The sequence below is a fragment of the Myotis yumanensis genome, unplaced genomic scaffold (genome assembly GCF_028538775.1).
Source record: "Myotis yumanensis isolate MYYU_CA2020_CCGP unplaced genomic scaffold, mMyoYum1.0.hap1 SCAF_22, whole genome shotgun sequence".
Lineage (NCBI taxonomy): Eukaryota > Metazoa > Chordata > Mammalia > Chiroptera > Vespertilionidae > Myotis > Myotis yumanensis.
Window position 1 is genome coordinate 3,368,815 of NW_027223773.1, and position 24,869 is coordinate 3,393,683.

The following is a 24,869-nucleotide window of genomic DNA, read 5'->3' on the forward strand; positions in this document are numbered from 1 at the left end:
AGGCCTCGGGTGGGACTCAGGAAATGGCAAAGCTCTCCAGGATCAGAGTCTGGCAGGGGGCGGGGCATGGAAACCCCCCTTGCGTGGCCGCCAGCACCTTCTGTCTGGGCGCTTGTGGGTTCTGTAAGCTGACTCCAATTACCTGGGGATGTGAGTGGAGTGTCGACTATAAATAAACGCCAGGCCTCCGCAGAGCGTCCCTGTTCACGCACTTGAACCCATCTGGGGACCCCGCCACTGAAGCGGGGTGCGGAGGGGGAGAGGCTGTGGAGGTGAGATGAGCCGGGCCTGCCCTTGGCGCTGCCCGTTGCTAGTTGCATGGAGGGTTTTATCTTCTTTTATTTAACATTGCTTTTTATTTATTTTTTATTTATTTAATCGTTATTGTTGAAAGTATGACAGGTGTCCCCTTTCCTCCCCCATGGGCCCCTCCAGCCCGCCCCCACCCCCCACCTTCCCTCTGAGGTTCCACAGTCTGTTCATGCTTCCCCGTCTCGGGGTCTATTTTCGCTCACCCGTTTATCTGGTTCATTAGATTCCATATGTGCGTGCGATCATGGGATGCTTGTCTTTCTCTGACTGGCTTGTGTCCCTCAGCAGGATGCCCTCCAGGTCCCTCCCGCATGGATGCTTTTAGGTAACTTTGAGCCTGAACTCTCCAGGCCTCAGGGCGTCCTTCAAGGTGAGCAGAGTGGTACCCACCTCGTGAGTTCTGAGCTATGGCACCCAGAAGGGCCCGTGGCGACTCACTGTGGATGGAACCGTCATACTTCACTGTGTCCCCTCCCATGAAAGCCAGCCCGCACTCTTTAATATCTTGTTTTTAAATATATATATATTTTTATTGATTTCAGAGAGGAAGGGACAGGGAGAGAGAGATGGAAACATCAGTGATGAGAGAGATTCATGGATCGGCTGCCTCCTGCATGCCCCGTACTGGGGATCGAGCCTGCAACCCGGGCCTGTGCCCTTGACCGGAATCGAACCTGGGACCCTTCAGTCCGTAGGCCGATGCTCTATCCACTGAGCCAAACCGGCTAGGGCTTTAATATCTTCTTGTTACCATAGCAGCTCTATGAATGTGCTTCCATTATGTAGAGAGGGGGTGTGAGGGGGGAAGAGTTCTGATGATCCAATCCCAGTGTGAAATATTTTGATCCTATTTAAGCCGTTATAATTGTGTTTTTCTTCTCTCTCCTAATTGGGTATTTTTACCGCCATTAAGCTATTGCGGGAAAAGGAAAATTGGACAATTAGATGAGCAGAAAGGTTTGGTTGTGCAGAGATCCAATGTATCGTCACCTTGGGCAGGGCTCCCAACACCTCTGATGCCAGGAACCAGGACAGCGCCCCGGCTGGGCAGCAGCGATACCTACGCTCTATTCACGCTGCGAATGTGTGTGGCTGTTTGGTGTTGTGCTGTGTAGTCGAGACAAAGCCCTGAGGGTTCTGTCCCAAAAACATGACATCCATGCCCTGGCCGGGCGGCTCAGCTGATGGGAGCATCATCCCGTATACCAATAGGTTTCAGATTCGATTCCCGGTAACATCTCTCACATCTCTCTCTCTCTCTCTCTCTCTCTCTCTCTCTCCCCCTTCCTCTCTCTCTCTCAAATCAATAAAAATATTTTTTTTCCCCAAAAAAAAGAAAATCTAGTAGTTTAACTAAGTCATAGTACTAAGGTTATTCCAGACCAATTTCCCAATGTGTGTGGAAGGTACATTAAATATGTAACTTAAATTTTCTCTTATTTCTGGATTATTTTATGGGATGATAGCTTTTTTCAGTTTTATCGAGATGTAACTGACATACAGCTCTACGTAAGTTTAAAGTGTACAGCATAGTGGCTTGACTAACACATATTGTGAAATGATTACCACAATAGGTTTAGTTAATATCCATATATTTAAAAATAATTTTTTTTTTTTTTTTTTAGCCCTAGCCGGTTTGACTCAGTGGATAGAGCATCGGCCTGCAGACTGAACAGTTCCTGGTTTGATTCCGGTCAAGGGCACATGCCTGGGTGTGGGTTCGATCCCCAGTGGGGGTCGTGCAGGAGGCAGCCAATCAATGGTTCTCTCTCATCATTGGTGTTTCTCTCTCTCTCTCCCTCTCCCTTTCTCTCTGCAATCAATACAAATATATTTAAAATGCCCTTGGTCTTTAAAAAACACACACCCCACTTTTATTATAAAAAAGAAATGTGGTTAGTTTTCTGTTTTCTTTTTACAATAGCATTGTGTGCCACGGAGGTGATGTTTTTGTTACTAGGCATTCCGACACGGGGTTCGTGGTTCCAGCGTGTTCTATCCGTGTGGGGAAGTGCAGTTTTGCATAGCGAACAGTGCCTGGGAGTCACCGTCTCTCATTTCCGCGGGACCTGTAATTTTTCCTTCTTCCTTCCTTCTCTCCCTTCACTGCCAGGCCTCCGACGGGCATGGCCCTTTCTCGATTTCTCTGACTTTTCCCAGATGCCAGGCTTCTTCCAGGCTGCCACCTCCTGCCCCACCATCTTTCAAACCTCTTCTCTTTCTTAAGTCAAATACTGCGTTCAGTTTTTAGCTCTTGGCCGTCGGACTATCCCTTTATAGAGGGATTTAAGCCTGGGCTTCACTTAAGCCCTTGGCAACCGTGAGGGAGGGGAGGGGAGGGGAGGGGCGGGGGGAGCTCTGTTGGAATTGGACGTCTTTTCTTCCTTCTACTTAACAAGTAATTTGGAGTTCAGTTCCCGGCATCCGGCATTCGCTCTCGGAGTAGTGAGCGCGGAAGGCCTGTTCGCTGGCGCCTGTGTTTTGTTGAGGATGCGAGCAGGCTCAGGTGCAGGCAGCTGGCCTTATTCTCTACAGCGGGGAGAGGGGAGCTCCCACATCACTTTTAAAATATCAAGTGCTAAGTAACATTTATTTCGTGTCTAGAGCCGCTGGAAACTGCGCTGAGAAGGGCAATCATCAAGGTTATATAGATTCTGTTACGAGACCGGATCTGTCTTCTTGCATCTTTATAGATGTCGCGTGTGCAAACGCTTGCTTCTTCTTTTAAGAAAGCAACCGATGAAAAAGATTTAAAGACGCGGGGATATATTGTTTCCCTTCTCCTCGTTTTATGTTTACTAACACACACACACACACACACACACGCAACAACCCTGAATGCAACAACCCTGCGGTGAAGCGCTGGGTTCGCTCCTGGACAAGGTTCCCTTGGAGATGGCTCATCTCTAGGCCCTCACCTCGGGCCCAAGTGAATGAATAAAACGGACCCCTGGGGATCAGGGACATTTTTGCTGCAAGATCAGTAAGAAAACTGCAACCAGCAGCAGCCAAGTCGGGTGCAGGAGGGGGTTGTGGCCAAAGACTCAGGTCGGTGGGCCCACGCGAGCCTGGTAAGGGTCTGAGACGGTGTCCGGCTCAGTGGCTGAGCGTGGACCAGGAGGTGGTGGCGACTCCCGGTCAGGGCACATGCCCAGGTTGCGGGCTCCATCCCCAGTGCGGGGCGTGCAGGAGGCAGCCGATCAATGATTCTCTCTCATCATGGATGTTTCTGTCTCTCTCTCCCTTCCTCTCTGAAATCAATAAAAAGAAACAGAAAAAAAAGAAGAAGAAAAAAAGGGACTGGAGGTGACAACGTCCGCAGAGCAGCGCCAGGCCGCAGGGACCAGGTGTCCCCGGGCCTGTGCACGTGCGCCCGGGTGCGCGCTCCCCGCCGGGGTCCGGGCAGCCACCTGTCACTCACGGCGGGCGGGGGGCGCGCGGAGGAGGCGGGCGGCCGGCGTGCGGGGCCTGGAGCCGGTTCCTCCCTCCTCCCCCCTCCTCCCCCCGCCCCGGGCCGCCGCCGCCGCCCGCCGATTGGTCGCCCTTTGCTCCCTGACCCCGCCCCCTCCGGGTGCCTCCGCGGCCGCGTCTTCCTGCTCGCGCGCCGCCGCCGCCGCCGCCGCGCTCCGAACGCGGGCGGAGCTGGGCGCCCAGTGCGCGCCGCCGCCGCCGCCGCCGCCCGAGCCGGGAGCGCGCGCCTGGGGTGGGGGGGGGGGGGAGGAGCCGCGGTGCGCCCGCCCCTTCCTCTCCCTCCGCCCGCGCCCGCGCCGCCGCCCGCCCGCCCGCCGCCTCCCGCCCGCCGGCCCAGGCTGCACTGGCGAGCACGGCGCCGCGGCCGGCGGCCGAGAGGCGAGGATGCGGCGGCGCTCGCGGGTGCTGCTGTGCTTCGCGCTGCTGTGGGTGCTGGGCATCGCCTACTACATGTACTCCGGGGGCGGCACCGCGCTGGCCGCGGGCGCGGGCGGCGCCGGCAGGAAGGTGAGTGGGCGCCCGCCGCGGCCCGGCCCCCGCGCCGCGATCCCCGCCACCCCCGCGCCCGGTGCTCCCGCCCTCGAGGCAGCCCGCGCCCCGGCTCTGACGTGGCCGCCGGACACCGAGCGGGGGGCTCCCCTTTCCTCCCGCTCTCCTCCGCCGGGACCTGGGCTCGGGCCCCCCGCCTCGGGCCTCCCCGAGTCCCCGGGGCAGCGGGGGCCGCGGGCGCATCGGCCCCTCCGCGCTCGCCGGGCTCGGAAGAGGCCACCCGCGCTGGCCCAGGGCCGCGGACGCCTTTCTCGTCGCCCCCCCACCCTCCGCTCCTAGACGCCCCCACCCCCTTCGTAGACGCCCCCTCCGCTGCGCACAATTTCAGTGGCGTCCTGCCCCGCCGCCGAAGCCCCATCCCCTGCGCGGGGAAGTTTGGGGGTGCGGGTGTTGGGAGGCACAAAAGGGGGTGGGGAGGCGGGGAGGAGGCGGCCGCCTCTCCAGCGAGCGTGTCGTGTTCAGTCGGAGAGAGGAGTCCAAGTTTCTTTGCAGCCCTTTGGTACCAGCGCTGCGGATCCTCCCCCTTCCCCGCGGCGCCCCGCGTGGGGAGGGGGGCGCACGTCTGGACTCTGCCCCTCTCCCAGCCCGTTCCTCCGGGGGCGGGGGACGCAGCCAGCCCGGGGGCGGGAGAAAACGGACTCCCCCTGAGCGAGGCCGGCCCCGGCCATGTCCCGACCTTCCCCTCCCGGCCCCCGCCTTACCCTGCGCCCGGCCGGGCCCGGCCCCCCTGCTCGCCGTGCGCCACCCCCACAGCCCTGTGACCCGGGGATGGTCCCTGTGTTCTGCACAGGCCCCGAGGGCCGAGTGAGGGGGCCGTGGGGACCGTGGACGGCGCTCCAGACAGCCGGCCGTTTTTGGGGGGGGGGGGCGACACTGAGCCCCAGAGAAGCCCGGACGGCACGGTTCTGGGGCCGCGCGCCCGCTGGGCCTGGAGGGGCCTGGGCGCTTGTGCACGTGGTGCTGGGCGGTCAGTGCCGGTGGTGGTTGGTGGTTGATGGGTTTGAAAGCAGCGTTATCTTTTCCGAAATGCTCCAGCCCCCACTCCCGTGACGTTTAGTGTCGCCGCAAACCCTGGAAATTCTGAGTGAATGGAGGTGGACTGCGGGTTGGGCTGGAACCAGGGGATGGTGCACAGGAACCAGCGGAGCGCGCATAACTATAGACGAACCGACTTCAGGCTTAAAGTCTAACCTGTAAATGTCAGCGCTCAGTTGGCTGCGTCAGAGGTTTGTTTCCTTCCTTCCTTCCTTCCTTCCTTCCTTCCTTCCTTCCTTCCTTCCTTCTTTCCTTCCTTCCTTCCGGTATTACATGGAGGTAGGTGCCTTCTTTGATTCTTGGTAAATTTCCTGGGTTTGCTTTCTCTAACGAGGCAGCGATGAACATCATTTTTCCATGTGCGGAATTGGCCTGGCTTGGTTCTGAGCCAATACTGTACGTACCCTTAGCCCTGTTTCTCTCTCTCTCTCTCTCTCTCTCTCTCTCCCTCTCCCTCTCCCTCTCCCTCTCCTATCATTCTACGGTTGTGTGTGTACACGGAATCCCCACTATTCCTGGCCGGTAAAGGGCCGGGGAGCCCAGGAGAAGCGGTGCAGCTGCTGCCAGAGGGAACACCGTGGGCACGTTGCACTGGGGTGATTTCAAACCTGTGTCCCCAGCACCGGTGCCTGGGCGGGTCCGTGTGGCCTCGCGTGCTGGTGACACCTGGCGGGCGGTCTGCCTTCCACGCAAGAGAAAACCAGACACATAAGCCGCCGGGTACTTCTCTTTCCTCTGTTTGCCTCGATCCTGAGCACATGTGATTCGAAAGGGCCGCCGTGTGACGCTGGCATTTGCAGAGGCCGGAGCCCCTGGTGAGGGGTGGGCTTCTGCTGGTGGACTGGGTTGATCTCTGAGGAGTGATCCTGAGTTAAAAAAATAAAATAAAATAAATCCAAGAGCCCTAGCTGGTGTTGCTCAATGGATAGAGCCTCAGCCTGCAGACTGAAGGGTCCCAGGTTTGATTCCGGTCAAGGGCACACGTACCTCCGTTGCAGGCTCCATTCCCGGCCCTGGTTGGGGCGTGTGCAGGAGGCAGCCAATGAGTGGGTCTCTCTCCCATGGATGTTTCTCTCTCTCTGGCTCTCCCCCTCCCTTCCTTCCAACTATCTCTAAGAAAAAAAGAAAAAAAAAAAGGATCCTTAGTTTAAAAATAATCCAAGAACTTCTGATGGACCCGGCAGTCGGCAGGTACAAAGAGCGTGTAGAAAAAACGCGTGGGAAATGGTCGGCTGTACTAGTACATGCAGTGGTGATCGGGGATTCTATTCTTCCTGTCAGCCAGCCGTAAAGTTTCATCCTGGCCCTGGAATGGGCCAGTGATGGGCGGGTTGAGGACGAGGTGTGCAGAGGCTGCAGTAGCTTTTGAAGTGGCAGGAGGAGGACTCGTGAACGTAGTGTGGGGGCGCCGCTGTGAGAGTGGGAGGCCCGAGGCTTCTGGACTTCATAGAACCCCGCCGCCCTGAACTTAATAACCGAGAGTGTGAAACTGTGCAGGCTTCCTGCCTTCTGAATTGTCTCTATGGATTTAGAGACGAGCAAGTCTCTTCGGATTTAGTTCATCTTCACGATACGAGGACGTACGGAGTATTTTTAGCTTGGGAAGTATGGGCATGAAGAGATGCCGTGGCGTGCACGCACAGGCGGGATTTAAATCCTAGCCGCAGTGTTTTGGGTGTAAGTGGACTTACATTTCTTCTCTTCTTTCCTGCGATTCGAGTCAAGGCTCTCATTCCATATTTAGCGGATTTCTCTGCGCCCTGACTTTTTAAAAAATATGTATTTTTATTGATTTCAGAGAGGAAGGGAGAAGGAGAGAGAGAGACATCTATGATGAGAGAGAATCATGGGTCGGCTGCCTCCTGCACTCCCCCCACTGGGGATCGAGCCTGCAACCAGGGCATGTGCCCTGACCGGGAATCGAACCGTCACCTCCTGGTTCATAGGTCAACGCTCAACCACTGAGCCACGCCGGCCGGGCCGCCCTGACGTTTTTTAACAGGGCTCCGGGCTGCAGTGTTAGGCTTTGCGGGGGGGGGGGGGGGGGGGGAGTGTCTGTCTAGCATTTCTGCTGCCTCAGCATCACCGTGTCCTGCCTGTGAAATAACTCATCACAGGACTGTACTTCATGTAGTGAAACCCAGGAAGCCAGCTCACCTCAGATGGCAGGTTTCATAAACTAGACAGGAACCGGTGCGGGAAAGCCCAGCCGGGCTTTGCTGCACTGCCCAGGCCTCCACACTGAGGTTCAGGGTGTGTGCAGTCCGTGTGTATGCATCACGTTGTTGAACACGACACTGCAGCGTTTGCATATGTGTGTCAGTTTAACAGGCGGAATTTAAATCCCAGCTACCGTGTTTCGGGTGTAAGTGGACACATTTCTCTCTTCTTTCCCCCGTGGCAGAGGACTAGAAGCCACCTCCCGGGCGCAGTTTGCTTCTTCCCTGTAAATTGATGATTTGCACGTCAAGGGTGCCTTTCCTCCGAGCATCTGAAACGCTTTCACGTCTTAATCATGTGACGTCCCCCTGGGCTTTGGCGTGTCGGCCGTGGATGGAGCCGCAGGCAGGCAGCCGAGAGGAAGGGATTTCGGGGGAAGTGAACCTGCCCCGGGGGGAAGCCTGGCTGCTTAGGAAAGAGGGTGTCAGGCCTAGGACCCCTGGTCTGTGACCCCAAGGACGTGGGAGGGAGGGAAAGCCACAGCGGGAGCCCGTTCCCTTCCCAGCAGCCTCGCTCAATGGGAGCAGGTGCCGCAGCCCTTCCCCTGGGGTCCCAGGTGGAGGACTTTGGGCAAGACCTTGTAGGAGGCATCGGGGAGTAGAGGACCCTCTTTTTGTAAAAAATATATTTTTATTGATTTCAGAGAGGAAGGGAGAGGGAGAGAGAGAGAGAGAGAGAGAGAGAGAGAAACATCAATGATGAGAGAGAATCATGGATTGGCTGCCTCCTGTACACCCTGCACTGGGGATCGAGCCCAAAACCCAGGCATGTGCCCTGACCGGGACTCGAACCGTGACCTCCTGGTTCATAGGTTGATGCTCAACCACTGAGCCACGCCACCCGGCTGAGGGTCCTCTTTTTGTTTGTTTAATAAATTTTTATTGATTTCAGAGAGGAAGGGAGAGGGAGAGAGAAACATCAATGATGAGAGAGAATCATGGATCGGCTGCCTCCTGCACACCCCCCACTGGGGATCAAGCCCGCAGCTCGGGCATGTGCTCCTGACTGGAATCGAACACGGGACCCTTCGGTCCACAGGCCGACGCTCTATCCACTGAGCCACACCAGCCGGCGGAAGGGCCCCCTTTTTGGACTGGGGAGGGGCCTCACTTGGCTGGAGCAGGTCCTTGTATGGGAGAACATTGGGGTGTAACTTGGAGAAGGAGTTTGGGACCGGATTGTAGAGCGCTTCGAATGCCAGGCCGGCTTTTCGGGGTGTCACTCGATCGGCCTTAGGGAAGCAGTCACGATTTAGAGCTGGGCGGTGGGCATTCCGTGAAGGGGAACGCACAGATCTGTGTACGGGCCTCGCGGGAGCGTGATTGTCTGCTCCTTCCCGCTAACTTCCTGAGCCCCTCCGAGCCTCAGCCTCCTCTTCTTCCCGGAGAGGATCATTCGTCTGTACCTCGAAGTGCCGTGAGCAGGTCCTGGCGTGTCACAGGTGCCGAATGAATGGTAGGAGGGGTGGCCGGGGTGTGGGGAGGAAAAGCCTAAATATTCCTTTGAAAGCGTAGTGGACAGGAGCCGTGTGCGGCTTCCCGGTTTCTCGGAGCGTTTCTTTTTCCTTCCCCTCCCTCACCCATTCCTCCTAGACGTGATCGGTTCCTCTGGTGGGAGGTGGTCCGGACGCCGTGGTGTCACAGCGGGGTTCCCACCAGTGGGCGGCCAGCAGGACAGCGGGCTGAGGTCACCCCTCTCTGTGGTGGTGGCATGCGCAGTCGGGGTGTGGCTGTGGAGGGTCCCTCGGTGGAGGTCCCCGCCTGCTCCCCGCCCAGGCGCTGGGCCCGCCTTCTCTCCCTGCAGCCTGGCCCCTCCCGGTAGGAGGGAGATGCTATCATCGCTCAAGTGAGCCTGGCCTGAGGTTGAGCACGAGACTGCCATGCGCTGGACGTCAGCAGGTCTGAGCGTGCCTGTGGGTGGGTGCCCAGGGGGGCTCCGTACCCCACCCCGCCACCCCTAATCCGTGTGGGGTTGAAAGAAGTTCCGTTTGTGGTGACAGTTTGAGGTGGAGGGAGGGAGGGCAGTAGCAAGGGAAGACTTTGTGGAGGGGGGGGGGGGGTGTTTGTTTTTAAATTAAAAAAATACGCATAAGTATATTTTTGATTTCAGAGAGGAAAGTAGAGGGGGAGAGAGATGGAAACGTCAATGACGAGAGAGAATCATGGATCGGCTGCCTCCTGCATGCCCCACACTGGGGATGGAGCCTGCCCCCCGGACATGTGCCCGGCCCGGGAATCAAACCGCCACCTCCCGGTTCCTAGATCGATGCTCAACCGCTGAGCCACGCCGTCCGGGCTGCCTCAGATCTCTGGGGAGAAGGAAGTCGGTCTGAGAGGCATCGATGTCTAAGTTGCAGCAAAGCCAGGGGCAGTTGGCTGGGTCAGGGACAGGGGCGGGCACAGGAGCTGTCTCCAGGTTCTGTTCTGCCTGAGGTCCCGGGAAGGAGGCGAGTATTCCCGGGAAACAGCTGGCCCGGCAGGATTCCCGGTGAGAAGCCAGCCGGACCTGGCCCGTTCGTCTCCCGGGCTCCTGCCTGTTCGGAAGGTGTGTTGGAAGGGGGATGCTGCGACGTTCCCGCTGGCAGCTGTCCAGCTAGAGCCACTCAGAGGAAAGCAGAGAGGAGGTTCCATACATGCTGTTCCCTCTGCACCCCCGTGCCCTGGTCTTCCCTCGGGATTCCTTCTCCATGAACAGCAACGAAAGAGCCGAAACCTGCCCTGTCCGGTGTGGCTCCGTGGATAGAGCGTCCATCCATGGACTGAAGGGTCCTGGGTTCGGTTCCGGTCAAGGGCACGTACCTCGGTGGCAGGCTCGATCCCCGGCCCTGGTTGGGGTGCATGCGGGAGGCAACCCACCGATGGGTCTGTCTCATGTCAATGCTTCTCTCTCTCCGTCTCTTCCCCTCTCTCTAAAAATCAGTGGGAAAATATCCTTGGGGGAGGATCAACAACATAAAAGGGTTGGAACCTGCCACCAGGCGGCCTCTGAGACCCTGGATCCTTGCCTCCAGGCCGCCTCATTGAGTGGTTTCCTGGGGAGGACCTCCTGGCACGGCCGCCAGCAAGCCCTCCTGGGCGGGTTCCAGCGAGAATCATAGTGGATGTTGGTCCCCGCACTCTGGCCGACTCTCCTGCCCTCGGAGTGAACTTGGCCTTGCTCTCTTTGCCAGGGTGAGGAGTCTGACCTTTGGCCGCGGGCCTGCCCTGCAGGAGGGGCCTGGGTGTGGAGGGACCAGGCACTTCCTGTGCCGCCTTTCTCCTCTCGCCCTGCGGCCCCTCGTGGCAGTGTGCCCGCCTCCTGGTGATCGCCACGCGCCTCGGTTTCCTTTGCCAAACGCAGGAGCCGGTTTTCTCTCCCGGAGGCTGTTGCCTTTGGCTTGTCAGGGGCGGAGTCTCCCCCATCACGTGGGAATCTTGGATCTTGTCTCCTTGTCCACACGGGGTCCTGGGTGTGGTGTGTATTCATCTGTGTACACAGGGCACCCATCCTCCCACACACTCCCCCACCCCCACCCCACCTCCCACCGCAGCCTGGGGCCTCCCACCGCAGACTGAAGTCTCCCACCACAGACCGGGACCTCCCCCTGCAGACTGGGGCCTCCCCTTGCAGACCTCAGCCCCCGTGAGCTGACTGGCTCAGGGGAATGGGAAAGGAGAGAGTGGGAAGTGGAAAGAGAGAGAAAAGGGGGTCAGCCTTTTGCAAGTCACAGAGCTAACGCTCAAAATCAAGGTCACCGGGAAAGCCCCGGAGGCAGGAAGGACCAAGGCGATGGGACCAAGGGCGTCCCAGGCCAGCTCCTCACCCGGGGCAGCCACGCCAAGCCCCTGACACAGGGTTACCCCACTTCCCGAGCCCCGATGACCGAGTGCTTCAGTTACGGGCATCTCCCCACGCGGCCTCCGATTTGCATCAGCCTGCCACGCTCTCTCAGGGCCACGCTCTCTCAGGGCCACGCTCTCTCAGGGCCACGCTCTCAGGGCCACGCTCTCTCAGGGCGGCGTGGCTGGGACGGACCCTTCATTCGAGGCGTGTGCGTCGCTGTCCAGAGCGGCATCCTTTCAGGACGCCAGGAGCTCGCTCCCTGGCCGCCTCCGGAGCCCAGGCCCAACCTCAGCAGCTGCTCCGGCGCCTGCGGGTCTTTCAAGTCACCTTTCCTCGGCCGGCCTCCGTGTAACGTTCCAGCTGTTCGGTCCAGCAGCCCGCTGGCGGCACGGTCCCTAACCCCATAAAGCGTCCCCATAAAGCGTCTAATGACCCTCGTAAATGCCAGCAGCTCCCGCGCAGGCGGCTGGAGGCCGACACCCGAGAACCGGGGAGAGGTGCCATTTCCCACGCTCCGCCTCCCAGACCTCCCGGACGCGGCTGCAGCAGTGAGGTCGCATGGCCGTGTCATTTCCCACGGACACTCCAGGTCACGGACACTCCAGGTCACAGAGCCTCCAGGTCACAGAGCCTCGGCGCTCCCCACACGGCCGAGAGCAACCTCTGCAAGGCTGAGGTGCCAGTGCAGACCCAGATCCTGAAAGGACCCCCCTGGAAAGCTGCTGAGATCTTCCGCTGGGACCTCCCCCAAAATCTCCACCCTAAACCCTTAGGAGGAGGACCCAGCACCCTCCCCCTCCACGCTGCCCCTCCCCGTGTCCCCCCCTGTTGCACGCCTGAGCCTCTCCCTTCCTCTCCTCCCCAGGCAGGCCGCCTTGACCTTCCTCACTTCTAAGCTCCAAGGGCCCTTCCTTTGCCTCTAAACTTGTTTCCTAAGCCAATTCCTTCGACAAGTTACTTCTTCCACCTCTGTGATTTTTAAAAATACATATATTTTGTATTGATTTCAGAGAGGAAGGGAGAGAGATAGAGAGAGAGAAACATCAATGATGAGAGAGAATCATGGATCGGCTGCCTCCTGCATGCTTCCCACTGGGGATCAAGCCTGCAACCCAGGCATGTGCCCCTGACCGGATTCGAACCCGGGACCCTTCAGTCCGCAGGTCGGTGCTCTATCCACTGAGCCAAACCGGCCAGGGCTACCTCTGTGACTTTATAAATAAACTAGAGGCCTGGTGCACAAATTCGTGCACCAGTGGGGTCTGGCTGGCCTGCCCCGATCAGGGCCAATGATGGGGAGGGGCTTCGGGAAGTTGGCAGGATGACCCCACCCCCTGGTTGAACTCCTGGTCGAACTCCCGGTCGAGGGGACAATTTGCATATTAGCCTTTTATTATATAGGGTTACATAGGATGTCTTCTTATAGTTGGAGTCTTGGCTCTGAATTCTTCCCTCGCCAGAACCGAAGGACCGAGGTTGCTGAACCCAGGTCCGATCTGACCCCACGGGTCAGACACCTGGTACCGTTCTCGTTACCACCAACAATACCGCCTATTTTCTGTAAGATACAGTTCCTGCTACTTCCTGGTGTCTCCCACAAATACTACAGGTCACATTCCTGCCAGCCCTGTCGCTGAGATACCTGAAACCCTGCTGAGCCATTGCCAGTCTATCTTTTGTTTGTCTGTTAATCCTCACCTATGGATATCTTTCCATTGATTTTTTAGAGAGAGTGGAAGGGAGGGGGAGAGAGACAGAGAGAGACATCGATGTGAGAGAGACACATGGATTGGTTGCCTCCCACATGACCCCAGACCAGGGCCCGGGATCGAGTCTGCAACCAAGGTACACGCCCTTGACCCGAATCGAACCCTGGGACCCTTCAGTCCGCAGGCCGACTGCGCTATCTGCTGAGCCACACAGGCCAGGGCTGATCTGTCTTTATTACCGTGCACCTGGGAGATGGGTCAGAAGCTCCCGCAGCCACAGTGTTCCGCAGCCCCCAATGCTGTTAACACGCCCACAGGTCCCGCGGGAGTGAAACGGGGGCTGGGATGGATACGCCGCCCCCCCCCCCCCCCCCAGTCCTCAGCTGGCTTTGGAGCCGCGGTCCCTGCGTCATCAGCAAGTTACAAATGGCAGGTTTCTCCGTTGTCGACGCTGAGAGGCAGCTTCAGGCCTAGAAGGTGCTGATTATGGGGTGGGGATGGGGCTGGACCTTCATTATCGCCCGCTGCCAATGGGGGGCCGGGAGGGGCCTCGTCTGGGTTCTTGGGTGGTCTGAGCTCCAGGCCTGAGACTGGGCAGCAGGAGGGCACAGCGTGGCCATCCAGGCCTCCTCAACAGGCTGATGGGGGCGGGCGGGCGGGGCCACAGGTGGGCACCCCTCGGCATGGGCTGCGGAGGTTCATCCTCCGTCTGTACTTGGGTGGCTCACGGGCTGCACCCAGGCCGGCAGCAAGGAGTAACATGGGTGGCCCGGCCCGTGTGGCCCAGTGGTGAGCATTGACCTAGGAACCAGGAGGTCACGGTTCGATTCCCAGTCAGGGCACATGCCCGGGTTTTGGGCTCGATCCCCAGGGTGGGGCGTGCAGGAGGCAGCCGGTCCATGATTCTCTCTCATCGTGGATGTTTCTCTCTCCCTCTCCCTTCCCCTATGAGATCAATGAAAATATTTACACATATAAAAAAGGAATGATGTGGGCCACTGAACATTTACGTGGGAAGATGTGAGCTGAGTCTCGTTTTCAAGATGAGAAGGCGCTAGCCCAGTGGTTCTCAACCTTCTGGCCCTTTAAATACAGTTCCTCATGTTGTGACCCAACCGTAAAATTATTTTCGTTGCTACTTCATCACTGTCATGTTGCTGCTGTTATGAGTCGTAATGTAAATATCCGATATGCAGGATGGTCTCAGGCGACCCCTGTGAAAGGGTCGTTCAACCGCCAAAGGGGTCGAGACCCACAGGTTGAGAACCGCTGCACTAGCCAGTTTGGTAGCCCGTAGGCCTGTGGACTGAAGGGTCCCGGGTTCGATTCCTGGTCAGGGGACAGGCCTGGGTTGTGGGCTCCATCCCCAGTGTGGGGCGTGCAGGAGGCAGCCGATCCATGATTCTCTCTCATCATGGATGTTTCTATCTCTCTCTCCCTCTCCCTTCCTCTCAGAAGTTGATTTAAAAGGGTGCGGGGGGGCCACTATCCCAATCCGTTGGGATTCTGCTCCCGGCAGTTGTCGACCGTTTGGCTCAAATAAACTCACAAAAATTAAAAGAAGTAAATTAATAATGAAAAAGAGGAAAAGAAGGGAGATGACGCCTGTCTGTCCCCGGCGATGAGTCTGCCTCGGCCGAAGGCGTTTTGACAGGAGCGACTGTACTTAGGACGGGTTTTCAGCTTGAAGGGTTTGTCTCTGTATCTGGTGGGGAGGACGTGGGGGTGTTCGCCTGAGCCGCCCGGAGGGCATTCCCGGTGATCGAACATGTCGGGGTCTCGCTCAGCGGTGGGGAGCCCTGCATCTGTTGCCGAGGGCGCCAAAGTGGTGGGAAAGGGACTCTCTGCTCAGGGCCCTGGGGCTGCTTCGCAGCGGGAGGAGGGCTGTTCTGTGCTCAGCGTCGTCCGGGCTGTGATGTGGGCTGACGCCCCGATGTGCGGGGTGTCGGGTGCGGGGTGCCGGGGCAACTCCGCAACCCACGGTGGGGCATTGTGAAACCGTCTCCCTGCGCCTCGGTTTCCCCATTTACCCATCAGCGGGATGTTCGCTGAAGACGAAATCCGAGTGAGGCCAGGCACACACGTCATTGCCGACCGACAGCTGGCGTGGATGGGCGCTCTCGCGGGTGAGCAGGAGGTTCTGGGAGGTTCTGGCGCCCCTGCTGGGTGGAGGCCCGGTTGGGTGGTTGCCATTCGCCGGCCGGGGCTCCTCGGCCCACTGGAGCCGGCCTCCCTCTGCGAACGAGCCTGCTTCCCAAGAAGCCCCTCTCCCGCAGGGACCCGCCTGGGACCTGCATCTGGGAAGGCGTGTGAGGTCAGGAGGGACTCTCGGGGCGCTGGCTCCTTCCTCGGTGAGGAGACTGACCCCAGGGAGGGCGGCGAGCTGGGGAGGGGCCCGGGGCGGCGGTGTGGGCTCCTGGTGACCCGGGTCCTGCTGGAAGGGGGCGGGGAGCGGGCAGGAAGCCCCTCCCCAGTGTGTGGCACCACCGGGTTATTTTCCAGGGTCACCCCCTTATCTCTTGTAACGCGTCTGAAAATTACACCGGGGTGTGGGTATTTGTTTATTTTTATAATATACAAAATGAATCTATTACCAGCTTGTAGATACAAAACAATTAGCCATTTTCACGCCGTGAACATTGATCCGGGTGTGGTCGTTAACTGTGTAACTAGTTAGTTTTTTTTTTTAACTGCAATTGGCTTTTCATCATCTTGAGCTGCTGTTACCGTGGGGCCTTGACTTACGAGTGTCCCGACTAAGGAGTTTTTTGAGATACCAGCTGCCTCTCGGCCGATTTTTTGCATTGAGTTGATAGAGTAATTTGGGTTAACGAGCTCCTTAACGAGCTCGGTCTCGGAAGGAATTAAACTCGTAAGTCAAGGCCCCCGCTGTACCTGGATGTGTTTTCTGAAAACTTTCCCGCAAGGTTGTCATCGGTGAACCTTCTCTGAGTTTCGTTAGTTCGAAGCTGTAGGTCAGTGACACCTGGGGGTGGTGGAGGCCCAGCAGCCCCGTGTGAGGGCCGAGGCCCGGCTGCCAATGGGCACGGAGTTGCGTGGCGTCTCCGGTGCCTCTAATTGAGAACACGCGGCCCTCGGCTGCCGATGGGTAGACGGGCTGCGCGGCGATTTCAGGAGAAAGAAGCCGTGTAAACGCCCGGACGACGGGTTAGGACAGCTCTTCGGGCCTGGCTGGGACCTCCGGCCGGGTGCACCCCTCTTCGTGGACCTCAGGGCCTCCTGTCGAGGGAGGGCTGGGGGTCAGGAGATGATGGAGAGGATGCGGATGGGGTCAGGGAGAGGTCACGCGGTGTCTGCCGCACCTGTGCCCACTCTCCTCGCCCGCAGGTGCCTGTGCCCCGACCGGGAATCGAACTGTGACCTCCTGGTTTGCAGGTCGATGCTCGTCCCCTGAGCCGCGCTGGCCGGGCTGGAATATCTTTTCTTTTTTTCTTTTATTGATTTTTTACAGAGAGGAAGGGAGAGGGATAGTTAGAAACATCAATGAGTGAGAAGCATCGATCAGCTGCCTCCTGCACACCCCCTACTGGGGATGTGCCCGCAACCAAGGTACATGCCCTTGACCAGAATCGAAACCGGGACCCTTCAGTCTGCAGGCCGACGCTCTATCCAGTGAGCCAAACTGGCTAGGGCTGGAATATCATTTCTTGTCTGCAACTGCAGACACATACAGGTGTGCACATGGGCGCACACACCCCTTCTTTCCATCCCGGCGGAAGAGGGTGTGCAGGGCATCTCATGAGCACTGCCCCCTGGCTTTGTGGAGGTCAGCACACGCCTCATCCATCCCAGACGGGAAGGTATGTGTTGCGCTGGGCAAGTGGCCGGCGAGCTTGCTCCTTGCCGGGGCAGGTCCCGGGCGGGCCTCTGGCACGGCCCCTGCCGGCCCGTGTGCAGGCGCGGTCCCCGCAGAGGCCCGGCCTGTCGGGGCACGCTCGCTCTCCCTGCTCTCGGAGCTGCCTCGGTGGATGAGCATGCAGGTGACGGAAAGTCACGCGTGGAGGGTAACGGGGCGGAGGGATGGGCTGTGGCTGCAGGAGAAGGAAGTTCCGGGGCCGCAGTGGCCTCAGACGGCTGCCCTGCCCCCCTCCTGCTCCCCGAGGTCAGGACACGTGCCGGAGGCAGCCAGTCGATGTGTCTCTCTCACCACGATGTTTCTCTCTCTCTCTGTCTCTCTCTCCCTCACCCTTCCACTCTCAAATATATACATTTATATATCTATAGACATACAGATACATAGATATGTAGATATGTACTAGTAGATGTTTATATATAGGTATATCTATATAAAGGTAGACATATATCTACATCGATAGAGATATAGAATGTGATTCTACAACTCTAGAGAGATGTACCCTCAGAATGAAAAGAGCTAAAATAAAAATGAAGACGGGTTTGCCGGACCGTGCGCCGGGAGCTGTTGGTACACAGCGCGCCGGGCCATCGGTGACAAGCGCGGGGCTGCAGGGCGGGCGCAGGTGCACAGGAAGGCCTAGCGGTGCCGGGTGAGCGGCCCCGGGGTCCTGGGGCGCCCTTCCTTCCTCATGGAAGTTCGATGACTCGGCCCCCACCCTTCTGGCATATTTCTCTGCGCAGAACCGATACCTGTCCCCAGGGTCGAGGTGGAGATTCATTTTTCCAACAGCCCAGTGTGCAACCATCGTGTCGGCGCCGGCCGCCCAGACCCTGCCCCGGGATGCCCGAGCCAGGACCCTGCTCACCACGCTCTGCCCGCCCCTGCCCCCTGGCAGGCCATGCAGGGCGGTGGTGACGGGGCCAGAGGAGGGGCTCGGACAGGGCCTGGGGCCCCTTCCTCTGAGCTCGTTCGGTTCGGTAACTCGGCATCGTTGTCCCTCTGTCCCTCAATCCTGGGGGGCGGTGGCTGCTCCCCGCCGGGGCTGCCTCCCGGCTTCTTGGCGTTTCTTTTGTGCCCTCTCTGTCGCCCGGTTCACAGTGGATATCAAAGCCTCTACGTTCAAAAGCTTGGGGAGTGTCTGGCGTCTGGAAATCGGATCCCGGCTGATTCATCCGAGTTTCTTTCTCCACGTTCTCCTTTAGTGATCGCTCAGCAGAACGGTTTCCCGAGACTCCGCCGACCTAATTAGATTGCGGTCGACCTGTGTTCCTGAGGGTTTCTGCTCCAGGCTCCCTGGCGGACTCTGCCAGGCTCCCCCGAGACGGGAGCCGTACCCACTTCTCCCCGCCTCATCCCCGCCCCCGGGTCCCCCGCAGCTACAGCGGGGCACTTCCCAGGAAGGTCGCCACAGGTGCCCAGGGTCGCCCATTCCTCTGCTGGTTCTTTCTTTGGCTTTATCCTGGGAGGGCGACAGTGTCCGATCTTATTTTCAAATCCTATGTTCCGTATCTGAAAAAATGTCCTCCCCCTTCTCCAGGGGGGGTCGTGGGCATCCAACCTACATCTGGTTCTCAAAAGATGGGAGGCAGGCAGCTTATCAGAAAAAGCATGCGTGTGACGTGCAAACACAGATTCAACGAGAACTGGAGTTTAAACATCGAGGGCCAGCCCTGGCCGGTGTGGCTCAGTGGATAGAGCGTCAGCCCGAGGACTGAAGGGTCCCGGGTTCGATTCTGGTCCAGGGCACATGCCCTCGGTTGCAGGCTCCTCCCCGGCCCTGGTCGGTGCACATACGGGCGGCAACCCATCCATGTGTCTCTCTCATATGAATGTTTCCCTCTCGTCCTCCCCGCCCTTCCTTCCACTCTCTCTAAAACTCAGTGGGAAAAATATCCTCCCATGAGGATTAACAACAACAGCAACAAAAAAAATCTAGGGTCAGATGTGACTTTCTTTGTCGGGGAGGGAGGGAGGGAGGAAGGGGGGAGACGGAGAAAAAGGAGAAGAAAGAAGTGGGTGCAGAACTCCAGGATGGAAGGGACCTGCCATGCGTGTCCTCGCCCTCACGGCCCGGCCCTGGGTGGGTGTCCCCTCCTGTGCTCCGGGAAGTCCCCTCGTGGCCCCGCACAGCAGGCGTGGCCATTGCTGACCGAGGGCGGGGCCTGCCCCTTCCCAGCAGCTGTGTTGACACTAGACCAGGGAGCCCGTGTTTGGACACGAAATCGCGTCTGTCCCCGCGGCTGAAGCCAACCAGGAAGCGCGATAACACAGAGCCTTGCCTTCTTAGGAAAGACAAACATCTTCTCGCCTTCGCACGAGGCCAGCACGGCGTGGACTTTCACTTCAAGGTCCTTGAACAGCCCGTGCGTGGCTCGGTGCTGAGCGTCGACCTGTGAACCAGGAGGTCACGGTTCCGTTCCTGGTCAGGGCACGTGCCCGGGTGGGGGGCATGATCCCCCCGATCGGGGCATGTGATGGAGGCAGCCAGTCGATGTTTCTCTCTCACGTGGATGTCTCCCCCCCTACCCCCACCCCACTTGTCTCCTGTCTCTCTCTTTCTATAATCAATGAAATAACGTAAAAAGAACTGCTCTCTCCCCTTCCCCCCCACCCCACCCGGGTAACCCCAACCCCAAGGCCCTGAGACACAACAAGTCCTGGTGGAAGCCCCTGCGTTCGCGGGGTGGGGGGGGGGGTGGCTTTTGTGCAGGAATGTGGCTGGCACAGCCCAGCCCGAGGAGCCCTTTGCTCGGCGTCCTGGGAAGGCATTTGCCTTAGTCATTCTTCTCACGGAGCCACACCAGCTGCCGCTGGCTGCGCTTTCAGTTTCAAGGGCCGCACACGGCCTGGTGTGTGTGGAGTGTTCTCGCCCTGGGGCCTGCCGGTTGAGGCTTGAGCCGCGATAGACAATTCCTCCCTTTAAAGGGGTTTTAATTACGGCACCGAACGCGTTGCCTAAGTGCTCATCTGTGATAATCACGACCAGAGAACTCCTTATCAGTGCGGCGTAGTCGTTTGCTTAAGTGATTTCAATACGATGTTTGTTAATATGCATATCTTATTCCAGGGAGGCAGGAGGGGATGGAGAGAAATGTTGCCTTGCTTCGTACTGAGGATCCCAAGCAGTCCCTTCTGTCTTCCTCCCCTCCCTCCCTCTCTCTCTCCCTCCCTCTCTCTCCCTCCGTCTCCCTCTCCTTTCCTCCCTCCTTCCCTCTCTCTCTCTTTCCTTCCCTCCCTCCCCCCTCCTTCCCTCCCTTTCTCCTTCCCTCTCTCCCTCCTTCCTTCGCCACCAAGGCCTCTTTAATGCTTCTGCATTTCATAACCTCATCGTATCTGAAAGCCGTTTCTATCCGTTAGGCAACGTCTTTCTTAATCTGTAATTAATTCCGTCTTCCTCCTGCCCCCCCGTAACCCTTAGCGGCCTGCGGGCACCAGGGTGGGGACCGCTGGCCAAGTCGAATCTCCTCCCTTCATGTATTTCTTCTCTCAAGGACCGAATCCGTTTGTCTGAATCACCTACAATCACAGGATCGAAGAGACTTGAGCCTGGACGCATGTTTTCTCTCGCCTTCATTCCCTGGAGGGCCCTGCAGGTCGGCCTCCCCTTCCCGAAGGCCCCTCCCTCTCCCTTCAGCCACCGATGGCGAGTCGATGCTGCAGAATGAGCGATCCCTGCAGGTCTGTCTCCCTAGATGGTTTGTTTAGGGGCAAACAGTGATTCCCTCTTCCTGTGCAATCGGCCGTGAGGACGTCAGGATCCTAGCAAGTTCTGTCCGTAGCTACGGCCAAGAAGAGGGGGCGGACAGTAAGAGAAAGGACTGATGGGACAACATCTCAGAGTTCAGACCAGGGTCACGGAGATCTCAGTCACACTACACGGCAGACTCTTTTTAAATATGTTTTTATTGATCTCAGAGAGGAAGGGAGAGAGAGAGGGAGAGAGAAACATCCATGATGAGAGAGAATCACTGATCGGCTGCTTCCTGCACGCCCCACACTGGGGATCGAGCCCGCAACCCGGGCCTGTGCCCTGACCGGGAATCGAACCGTGACCTCCTGGTTTGTAGGTCAACACTCAACCCCTGAGCCACACCGCCGGGGCCACCTGTACTATTTGTAAGTGTACGCACAGTTCAGTGGTAGGAAGTGCCTTCACCTTGTTGGGAGTACGTTTTGAAGCAACAGGGGGCAGGGGTGGAACCCGTGGCGGGTGAATCATGCATTCCGGGGTTTGCCCATTAAGGAAGGAGCCTCTCTTTGCTCCTTTCCCCAAAGCTTCAGGAATCACTGTGAAAAGCCGAAATCCTGTCGTCTGGCGGATTTGGGCCTAGACGGCTAGACGGCCGGCCTACCTCTCTCTCTCTCTCTCTCTCTCTCTCTCTCTGTCTGTCTGTGGAATTAGTTATCAGAACCGGCTGTGCGGCCCCACTGAACTGTGTGTACACTCACCAACTCCCAGCATGCGCTCCTGTGGGTGAGTATCCCTGACATCACCACATCCACCTGCAGAACTTCTTCACCTTGTAAAACTGAAACTCTGTCCCGTTAACCAGTACCTCCTCATTTCCCCTCCCCCCTGGGCCCTGGAGACCACAATTCTACTTTCTGTCTCCATGAATTTGACTATTCTCAGAACCTCATAGGGGTGAAACCACAGCACATGTGTCCCCTTGTGATTGGCTTATTTCGCTTAAAAATAAAGTCTTCAGCCTCACCGGTTTGGCTCAGTGGATTAGAGCGTCGGCCTGCGGACTCAAGGGTCCCAGGTTCAATTCCGGTCAAGGGCATGTACCTTGGTTGCGGGCACCTCCCCAGTAGGGAGTGTGCAGGAAGCAGCTGAATCGATGTTTCTCTCTCATCGATGTTTCTAACTCTCTCTCCTTCTCCCTTCCTCTCTGTAAAAAATCAATAAAATATATATTTTTTTAAAAAGAATAAAGTCTTCACGAGGTCATCCAGGGTGTGGCATGTGTCAGCATTTTCTTCCTTTTCAAGGCTGCATAGTATTCCATCGCATGAATAGACTACACTCCGTTTACCATTCATCTGCTGACGGACCCCTGCGTTGCTTTGACCTTTAGGCTGTTGTGAGTAATGTTACATCTCAACATTAAAAGATGAAACATAATTTAATCCGTCTTGGATAGGTCAGGACGTTTTGAACCATTTTCTAGTAGAGAATTAGGGTAACCTATAGTCACGTATCAGCTATGCTTGTATCATTAACACTTCACCGGTTGGCGAGGTAGCGCAACATATACTTCTGCGTCTCTGTCGAATGGATAATACTAATTCGACTTTGGTTCCAGGGTTAAGAATGAGATCATAGGTGAGTGCACCTTGTAAAAAAAAGGTGTGGATAAACGTTAGTAGTTAATAACCAGAATGAATTCTGGGTTTTCTTGTCTGCCTTCTGGGGAAGCGGGTGTTGTTGATAGTGGAGATCTTCCAGAATCACGTAGTCCTTCCAGAAATTTCCGACGCTTGACTCCCACTCTTTTGCGCACCCACGTGACCAGCAGGGTGCCTGTGGGGTTCTGAGGCTCGAGGCCACGTGTTCTGCAGCGTCTCTGGCGTCGGGGCGGCAGGAGGTGCTGCGCTCCCACGGGATCCACGGTCCTGCGTGGACTCCCCCGTGGAACCCACGTAATTGTCTGGAGGCCCTGTTGCCGTGAGCCCTGATGCGGGCCTCGATCTTGGACCAAGTTAGCTGCTTGAGACCAACCCCTTCCCAGGCAGTGGCTTGGGATCAATTCCTCCCTTCGCGTAGCCATTTACTCGGCGACTTGCTCCCACCTCACCCGTCGCCGTCTGCTCAGCGTCTCCCAATTGACCGCCCCCGCCTCCAGCGCCTTCCTTTCTCAGGAGGCGCGCACCCCAAAGACCCACGCGTGGGGTTCAGTGAACGAACCCACTCAGCCGGTGCCTGGTGCAGGCTCGCCCTGCTGGGCCCGCATGCGCTCCTGTGGGTGAGCATCCCCGACTCCCAGCATCCTTAGGCCCCGTCCTGGGTGCTCCTGGGGGCCCGGCGGGCGGTGTGTGGATGTGGGTGGGCCTCTCTTTGCTCTTTTCCCCAAAGCTTCAGGAATCGCTGTGAAAAACCGAAATCCTGTCGTCTGGCGGATTTGGGCCTACACGGCTAAAGGGCCGGCATCTCTCTCTCTCTCTCTCTCTCTCTCTCTCTCTCTCTCTCTCTCTCTCGGTGGAATAAGTTATCAGAACTGGCTGTGCGGCCCCAGAGGGCAGTGGCTGTCATTTAGCCCGAAGGCCTGCTTTCTCAGCCCCCCGGCTCTGTAGCTTCGGAAATGGGAAGCTTTGCAACCCCTGCCTGAGTCGTGAAATAAATGCCATGTGCGGGGTGGGGGCGCTGCTTGGGGCTCCCGCCCACTTCAGCTCCTTCCTTGATGGGCAGACCCCGGAATGCATGATTCACCCGCCACGGGTTCCACCCCTGCCCCCTGTTGAACTTGGCAGAGCCGGGAGGAAGGGCCGCACGTCTGCCCTTTTCCTGGGCCCAGGCGGTGCCGCGAGGGAGCCCCAAGCAGCCACTGGCCCGGCATTCCCGGTCCTCGCCGCCCATGAGCTCATGAAGGGCCGCCACCCACTGGGGCTCTGCCCGGCTGAGTCACAGCCGACTGGGGAAATGCCACCCAGGACGCCCGCAGTTCCCCCTTTTCTCAATGGGGGTTGGCAGCTGTAGGCTCAGAAAACAGACTGGTTGGGGTTTGGCTCCGTGGATAGAGCGTCGTCGGCCTGGGGACTGAAGGGTCCCGGGTTCGATTCCCAGTCAGGGCAGGTGCCCGGGTTGTGGCTCAGGCCCAGTGTGGGACATGCAGGAGGCAGCCTGTCCATGGTCCGGGGTGTGGGGTGGTCCCGGGGCCTCTCAGAAACAGCCCTGGGGGCGTTAGGGCTTGGCCTGCCCGGGGGCGCTCGCCTGCCCCAGATCAGCTCCCACTGGGACGTTTCCTGGGAAGGAGGAGGGTCCTGCCAAGGGCGTGTCTCTTGGAGCTCAGCCCCTCCAGTGTGTCCCGAGTCTGTGCCATGTGGACACGGAGTCCGTGTGCCTCTCCCCCCTGGTGTCGCCGGGCCAGCTGGACACCACTGTCCAGGGCGGCCGGGCTCAGAGCCAGACGCGGAAATGGTCCCCGGCCTGTCATCTGCCCTTCCCGGCGATGACTCACGTTCCCCTCTTTCCCAGGCCGCCTGGGAGAAAGTTTCTCTCTTCCTCACACGCATATGCACATGCGCGCACACATGGAACACACGCATGCACGTGTGCACACACGTGTACACACACACGCATGCACGTGCACGCACACATGCACAACCTTCAGTAAATTTCTTCCCAGTGGACACGACCCCAGCCCATCACGCACGATCTGCGTGGCTGACTGGGGCCTGGCTGGCCCCGCTTCGGTGCGGAGGGCTGTGAAAGGTGTCGCTGAGTGAAGTTCCCCCGAGGACTCAAAGGTCTCGCCTGTGACTAGCATTGACTTTATTATCTACCAGACGCCCGATGCACGAGATTCGTGCCAGGGGCTCGGCCCTCGCAGCCCCGATTTTCGTGGGGATGGTCGTCCGGAAGGACGTCCGGAAGGTCGTTCAGCTGTCCAGTCTAATGAGCATATTAGGCTTATATCATTATTATAGATGTGCAGGGTTATCCCATTAAGGGTGATTGGGGGGTGAGCAGTGAATCCGGGGTGTGTTTCTAGGTCTGCACAGACGGCGATGCACGTTAGTGTCGGCACTTCTGGGCGCCAGCACTCACCACAGAATGCCGACCACTCTCCAGGGCTGTGGCTCATGAACTTTAAAAAAAATTTTTTTTTCTTTATTCACTTTTATTTTTAACATATATTTTAATTGATTTC

At 57.9% G+C, this 24,869-nt stretch overlaps 1 protein-coding gene across 1 annotated transcript in view; it reads left to right on the top strand.

The window, feature by feature from the left end:
- The first annotated feature begins 4,081 nt into the window (after positions 1-4,081).
- GALNT2 (polypeptide N-acetylgalactosaminyltransferase 2) overlaps positions 4,082-24,869 on the top strand; it is a 62,883-nt gene continuing 42,095 nt past the window's right edge. Inside the window, 1 exon segment of the mRNA XM_070401449.1 lies at positions 4,082-4,290. Coding sequence (XP_070257550.1) covers positions 4,168-4,290 — 123 coding nt within the window. The 5' untranslated portion in view covers positions 4,082-4,167.